The sequence below is a fragment of the Phaseolus vulgaris genome, chromosome 5 (assembly GCF_000499845.2).
Source record: "Phaseolus vulgaris cultivar G19833 chromosome 5, P. vulgaris v2.0, whole genome shotgun sequence".
Lineage (NCBI taxonomy): Eukaryota > Viridiplantae > Streptophyta > Magnoliopsida > Fabales > Fabaceae > Phaseolus > Phaseolus vulgaris.
This window is the reverse complement of record NC_023755.2, coordinates 35,459,395-35,466,814: the sequence shown is the minus strand read 5'-3', so window position 1 is coordinate 35,466,814 and position 7,420 is coordinate 35,459,395. Positions and strand designations below refer to the sequence as shown.

The following is a 7,420-nucleotide window of genomic DNA, read 5'->3' as shown; positions in this document are numbered from 1 at the left end:
AGTTGTAGAATTGTCGGAATACAACATAAATTATGAATTAAGAGGCCAGGGAAGGCACTTGTAGATTTTGTGGTTGAATTGACATTCTTGGTAAACAAGAAATCTCGGGGGAGTTTGGAGGTAGAGCCTAGATGGATCTTGTTGGTAGGCAACACTTCTAATTTGAAAGTAAGTGGGACTGAAATTATTTTGAAGGGTCTCAAATGTTGTTATGATTGATTATTGAAATGTGTCGAACATGAAACATGGGAGTAATAGAACAGTTGACACGGAATTTTAAAGTGACTCATCTTTTTGAAAGTTTTAATTTGATATGTCCCAAGGGATCATAATGTAAGAGTCAATCTCCTATCAAAGCTAGCGAGTATATGAAGAAGTCGAAAAATCATCGATTAGTGATTTAAAAAAGTAAGGAGATCTTGAGTATTGGATTTTGGAATAAATGCATGAGAGGATTTGTGGTAGCCAAATCTATGGGAGACCTTTGGCAAACAAAATACTTTGAGCTGAATTTTTCTAGCCTTCGCTTTGTGAGAATTAAATAGTGTATGTTAAAAAAACATTATCAATATCAAAGACACTATAATTAAATTTTAGTATCGACGAAACACTTATACTTGATCGATTGTACTCTAAATATATAGTTAAAAATTTAAACTCAGAGTCTCAAACCTAAAATTAGACGAGATCATGAATAATGTTCAATCAGTCTAGGATTGATTTATTAACATTACTAATAGAATTTCGATATTAAGATAAGATTTTACCTATAATCAAACTTAATTAAAATATTTTTAAATTATCTTTAAAATAAATTTTGAGTTTAATGAAATTTTATTAATAATTAAAAACAATATAGAACATAGATAAAAAAAAAAAGGACCCACTTCTGACTTAAAAAACTATAGATCTTGTAGCTAAAACACTTTTGAAGTATCTATTATTGTTTCAAATAAAAGCAATTAGAGTGATATTAATTTTAAGCCTATTTAATTACCATTATTGAAATAAATAGGACCACAATCTCAGCAGTGACCACTCATCACTCATCTGCCTATTTTAAATATTAAAAAAGTTTATATATATAGAATTTCCGTCTGGAGAAGACAGACAGAGAGTTGCAGAGAATAGTGATGACAGGAGGAAGCAAGAAGCCATAAATCAACCTCAAGCTCTCCCAACTCAAACCAAAACGGATCCATCGAACCACCCTTTTATCTTCATCCTCTACCCCGCGATGAAGGACACTTTCTCTATCTAGATAGCCCCTTTCTACCTTCTTATCTTCTCTTATCTTCCTCAATCCATTTATTAACTCACCAAATGGTACGAACACAACACACCCAACTCCTTAGTTAATTTCTTCTCACCTATATTCATGTGATTCCTCCCCCACGGGATCTGTTTCCATTTCTCTATTTTTATATATTTTTTGTAATTTCATATCATTTCATCATCACTTTTCACTTTTCCCATCAACAATCATCCAAGGATACAACTTCCTTTTCACCTCCTCCATCTGTCATATGTTAAATTGTTGTTTACTTGTCCAGATTGATTTTCCCAATTTTAAGGTACACAGTTTCTAGGATTCTCTAACACAGCTTCCGAGGCTGCCTGTTTGGCTTTTGTTTTTCAGGATCTGTAACAAACAAACGAGAAATTTAATTTAATTTAATCAAACCCCCAACATTGGTGGAGGAAGCTTGTGTGTTAATCCAACATAACTTTTCAATATACATGCATAATGGGCTATTCAAGATCGAAGTGATAAGAATATATGTGTCTATATATAGAGATCCTGGAAAAGGATGATGAATTGAATTGAAAGGCTAATAATAGAAAGTTGTTGTTGTTGTTGTGTTGTGACAGTGTCACTGAGGGGAGAGAGAAAATAGAATACAAGAGCAAAAGCGTAACATGGCGACGTACTTTCATGGAAGCACTTCGGAGATTCAATCTTCTGCAGATGGCTTGCAAACGCTTTACCTTATGAACCCGTCTTACGTACCTTATGCTGACGCGCCGCACCACCCAACACTTCTCGTCAATCCCAACGCTACCAACGCGCTCAACCTCGCGAGTCTCACCCACGCGCCTCCGGTATCACCTGCCGCCAACCACCACCAGCAAGTTATTCACGGCGTGTCAAACGTCCTTGGATCCGGAAATTCCGATGAACACGCTCACACCCGACAGTCTTTGTTCGGGGAAAATATCGCCGCCTTCCACGGCTTCTCCGGCGGAGCCTCCTCCACCGCCCCTCGCGTTCCCTATAACCTCTGGGGTTCGGGGGTTGATCAACCTGGAACGCCTTCTAGCAGTTCAGGCGGCGGCGGCGGTTTCCGGCGGCCCAGTCAGCAGGGGTTGTCTCTCAGCCTTTCCTCACAGCAAACAAACTTCAGGTCAGTTTCTGGCGAGCTTGAGATTGCCGGACAGGGCCATGTCGCCGGAACTGGGAACTCGCCGACATCGGCTGCGTCGACAGGAGTTTCCGGCCTGATTTTGGGGTCGAAGTATCTGAAAGCGACGCAGGAGCTTCTGGATGAAGTTGTTAACGTAGGAAAAGGAATCTACAAAGATGAAAAGTTCTCAGAGAAGGTGAAAGCGAATAAAGAATCTACAAATTCTGGTGCTGGTGCTGGTTCAAGTGGTGGAGGCGAAAACAGTGCAGGGAAGCAAATGGTTGAACTCAGCACCGCCCAGAGGCAAGAACTTCAGATGAAGAAGTCCAAGCTCGTCAACATGCTGGATGAGGTAATAATTTGGTTACTATTACGCATAGTGATTTTTACTCTTCATGCAATAGTGTGCGTATATATATAATATATGAGTGTGTGTTTGATCTTGTGGAAGCACTATAATTAAGTAATCGGTTAAGCGTGTTGTGGTTTGGTTTGGTTTTATGAGTTATTATTCGGTCTGTGTTGGTGATTCAGTAATTGGAAAATTATGTACTAGTACGATATTCAGCTTTTGGAGGATGCAATAATCAAGAATGTGACAGTGGCAGAGGGTCAGTGAAATTGACAGTAATGCTGTCTCTCGTTTTCAGTTCTTTCTCCTGTACCCTGAAATAATGTGCAGAGAGGAAAGTAAACTGGCAGGAAAAGTAATCTGGTCTGATGAGTACTGTCAGAGAATAATTTGTGTTTGGACCCAGTTGGGTCAGTTTCAGCATTTATCCATGACAATCCGCACAGTTGCAGAACCCTTTATTCATTCGGATTGAGGAAGTCGTAGACAGTTAAATTACAAACTTTATAGTTTATAACTTATAACCCTCCAATTACCTTACTATATGTACCTTGTCTCGTTTCATGATTCATCTTAACAGCCCTTCTAACTTTTTAATTAGGTGCACTTTAATTACATACATGTTATCTGTATGATCACATGATTCTAACTAATTTTTTATTTATTTAAAAACCTGCAGGTGGAACAAAGGTACAGGCAATATCACCACCAAATGCAAATTGTGGTATCATCATTTGAGCAAGCTGCGGGTTATGGGGCGGCAAAATCTTACACTGCCCTTGCCCTAAAGACTATCTCAAAGCAATTCCGGTGCCTGAAAGATGCAATCTCTGCACAAATCAAAGCCACGAGCAAGACATTGGGTGAAGATGATTGCTTAGGAGTGAAAGTAGAAGGGTCAAGGCTTAGGTATGTTGATCACCATCTTAGGCAACAAAGGGCACTGCAGCAGCTAGGAATGATTCAACCCAATGCATGGAGACCACAAAGAGGCCTTCCAGAACGAGCCGTTTCCATTCTTCGAGCTTGGCTTTTTGAGCATTTTCTTCACCCGTATGATACAATTAGCCTTGCGTTTTGTATTACTACTTTTATTTTAGGTATTGCATATACTTCGCATCAACTTATACCTGCTTCTAACTGTGACCTGCAGCTATCCAAAGGACTCAGATAAAGCCATGCTTGCTAAACAAACTGGACTGGCTAGAAGCCAGGTATGTTTCATCAAGGATTAGCAAAGCTTTTCATTGATGTGATTTGAGTTTGAAAAATATTTACTTTTTCTTCAAAGCTTTTGAGATAGCCCATAATTTTATCTTACCTTTTTTAAATAGTTGTTTTATAAATCAACTGCTTTATTAACATTCACCCATTACTTTTTCTTATTAAATAATAATATCTTATATATTTATATTGTTTTTTGAAACAATATTGCCCTTCCCTTTATTCTTTCTCTTTCTAGGTGTCGGGTAACAATTTAAGTGTTGGTGGATGATTTTGATCAGAAATAATGTAAACAATACTGCAGTTTTACTTCAATGTGTAAATCATGCCATACATGAGTTGGAGCTTGATTCTTACTTTTCTTGCTTCTCGGAAATTCTTTTTGAGAACTTAATGGTGGAGTTTTAGAATCAGTTCAGAGGCTAAAGAATAAAAGGGTGATTACAAACACAAATATGAACTAGGAAAATCATATATTTTCTACCCAATAAATTTATACCAGCACTTTATATTTACTATTTTTTCTAGAAACCATAATACCCATATAAATAGGTTGGCAAGTGATTCTATATTTGTCAAAATATCTTTGTTTATTTATTTATCATTTTCACTTTATTTTGTTTTTATTTCTTATTGTTGTCAAATTTATTACTTTCTCTCTACTTTTTTTTTTCTTCTTCCTGACACTTTCATCTTTCACTCTAAAATAGGGTGAAAGTTACTATTTTCCCATGACAATAATCCAGAACAACAGATCCGTATTTTCTCCCCCAAATTCATTATTTTAGCTTACAAAATAAAAATTAAAACTATATACTTTATGATATACTGTTATTTTTATTTTTCACGTTAATTTTTCACTCTTTTTGGTTTTTAAATAATTTACAAGTAAATCTCAAAATCAAAGGTTTCTGATACTATTAAGTTTAATGCAGGTGTCAAACTGGTTTATCAATGCCCGGGTTCGGCTGTGGAAGCCAATGGTTGAAGAAATGTACCTGGAAGAAATGAAGGATCATGAACAAGCGAACGGCTCAGAAAACAGCAGATCAAAAGAGTTGAGCAAGGAATTGGGGTCAACAGCAAATGTTGCACCAGAATCAGGAGCCATTAAACTAGATAATCTTCAATCAAAACAAGATAGCTTCAACAACCAAAACACTTCTCCAAATGAAATCTCAACAAATTCTTCAATGTCTCCCATCGGAGGGTCCCTTCAATCCCACTCTGGTTTCCATCTTGCAGGATCATCTGACGTGCAAAGGAGTCCAAACAAACCAAGAAGTTTGGAAATGCAAAATTCTCCAAGTAGTATCCTCTCAGTGGACATGGAAATGAAGCATAATGGTGAACATGCAAATACTAGAGAAGCCAACACAAAGTTTAGCATTGAAAGGCACCACAAAGATGGATACCCTTTGATGAGTGGCAATACAAACCAAGGTGGGGGTTTTGGAGCGTTCGCCATGGAAGACATTGGAAACAGATTCAACGTCACTACTGAGCAACTGGCTTCAAGGTTCCATGGAAATGGTGTTTCTCTCACACTAGGTCTTCCCCACAATGAAAACCTTTCTATCTCAGGAACTCAGCATGGATTTCTCTCACAGAATATTCATCTGGGAAGGAGACTTGAGATGGGAACGACTGGGAATGAATTTTGTGCTATCAACACTCCACCTTCATCCCACTCAGGAACAACTTATGAGAGCATTGATATTCAAAACAGAAAGAGGTTTGTTGCTCAGTTATTACCTGATTTCGTGGCCTGAGATCTGATGGCTAGCTAGAATATTGGAAATTTTATGATAAAAATCTTTCACTTCTGAGTGTTTAATTTCTGTGGACACTTATTAACTTGGCAGAAGACTTAGCTAGCTGCTCAAGAAAAGAAATGGAGAAGGAATATGTTGTTCTCACAGACACATGCAGTCACTAATTGTGAAATGTACCTTGATTCTGATATACTGAAATTCCTGGCATGGGAGGGGATGCTTGCTCCCTGTAAAGATTGATAGTAATATAGGATTATACTTTCATAAATTTAAGTTAGCTTAATTATAGGATCCATAAAGTTGGGGAGGGAACATATATATATATATATATTGTATATGGTATTGATGAAGCCAGGTACCCAGAAGGATTGAAGATTTCTTTTGATTTCATGATTGATATTGATATTGATATTAAATATATATGATATCTATCTATAATATATATATATAGGTGAATGTGGTTATTTGGATTGCCTTGGGTTCATAAATAGTGGTTGAAGGATGAAATACTAGAGGGCGACATGCATGAGAGGGAATAGAAGGGCATGCGTAATTTGTCTTGTATTTACTTTTGACACTCTACCAGTACGTTGCATGCATGCGAAAGTAATTAACCCCGATTATAACCTCAAAGCTACCTTCTGAATGTAATTATAATAATCATTATCTTTCCTTTTTAAACTCCTCTTCATTGGAGTTTAACGTGAGGTCATATTTTTATAGAACTATAGTTGTGTATAACCGTTTCATTTCTTGTTTTATATATCCATTACATTTTCTAGTTGATGTAAAATAGTTAATATTATGCTACATTAAAATTGTTCTAGATTAAATATGTATTCTCGAACTATGTTATAACTTTTGTATGTAACATGAGAAACGGAGATTTTTCCGGTTTCCTTCTCTTAAAACATGTTTTAATGTTTTTCTTGTAATTTATTACCTTTCATATGGTATCACTTTACACATTATTTAATTTATTTATCTTTAATATATTAATTATTATACACAAGGGCTTAATTGTAATTTAGTAACATTAGTTCTCATTTGGGTTGTCAATGGAAGGAAGAATCAGAAACACTCTGAAGCATGGCAGGTTGGCAATTGGAGGAGAAAGTGAGTGAGCCTAGATGCGCCATTTGCAACTTGCACAATCCGAAAGCCAAAAGCAACTTCTTAACACTGTCTCTGGAAAGTCCTGAAGTGGCGAGAACTTTCACGGGACCAGATGCTTTTCTTGAATTCTAGAATAACGAGAGCGAGATAACTCGTGCTGGGTTCGAATTGGACGATCTCCCAAGTCGGTGAATGAGTGGAACAACCTATGAAAGAGAAGAGAAAGACAGTTAGGTTGTTGGAAGCATGGAACAGGAAAGAGTAGTAAGGAGTGAAAGACATTATCCGAGGGAGTAGAACTGTTTTCTGGTGAGTATCTCGAAGATTCGAACCAATGTCAGAGGTGTCGAGCCAAACGCATGTTTCTTGCCTAGGTCACAAACACACGACTTTACACTATAAGAATACAAGAAAATCATTATGTTTTGTATATGATATATACCATAACACAGTAATGTAGTGGAAAGAAAACGAAAGAATGTGGATTTGATACTCAAACATAACTTTAGTGTATAACAAAACTTCTTTATTTCAGTTTACATTTTCAA

At 36.7% G+C, this 7,420-nt stretch overlaps 1 protein-coding gene across 3 annotated transcripts; it reads left to right on the top strand.

Moving 5' to 3' along the window:
* The first annotated feature begins 1,108 nt into the window (after window positions 1-1,108).
* Window positions 1,109-7,420, top strand: LOC137835596 (BEL1-like homeodomain protein 1). 3 transcript variants are annotated; one of them, XM_068644180.1, is made up of 6 exons: window positions 1,109-1,326; window positions 1,873-2,757; window positions 3,437-3,810; window positions 3,911-3,971; window positions 4,917-5,716; window positions 6,822-7,420. In XM_068644180.1, exons 2-6 carry the CDS (start codon window positions 1,921-1,923, stop codon window positions 6,874-6,876), a joined length of 2,127 nt encoding a protein of 708 aa, XP_068500281.1. In that variant the 5' UTR covers window positions 1,109-1,326; window positions 1,873-1,920; the 3' UTR covers window positions 6,877-7,420. The 3 variants fall into 3 exon arrangements, with proteins under 3 accessions (XP_068500281.1, XP_068500282.1, XP_068500283.1); XM_068644181.1 differs by having other exon boundaries at window positions 6,826-7,021; XM_068644182.1 differs by lacking the exon at window positions 1,109-1,326 and adding an exon at window positions 1,392-1,574.

What these genes read in the sequence shown, in the direction of transcription:
- LOC137835596 (XM_068644180.1), top strand. Translation starts at nt 1,921, where the DNA reads ATGGCGACGTACTTTCATGGAAGCACTTCGGAGATTCAATCTTCTGCA. An exon ending in TCGTCAACATGCTGGATGAG is followed by an intron (nt 2,758 to 3,436) that starts GTAATAATTTGG and finishes AAAAACCTGCAG; the next exon opens with GTGGAACAAAGGTACAGGCA. An exon ending in GATATTCAAAACAGAAAGAG is followed by an intron (nt 5,717 to 6,821) that starts GTTTGTTGCTCA and finishes TGTCAATGGAAG; the next exon opens with GAAGAATCAGAAACACTCTG.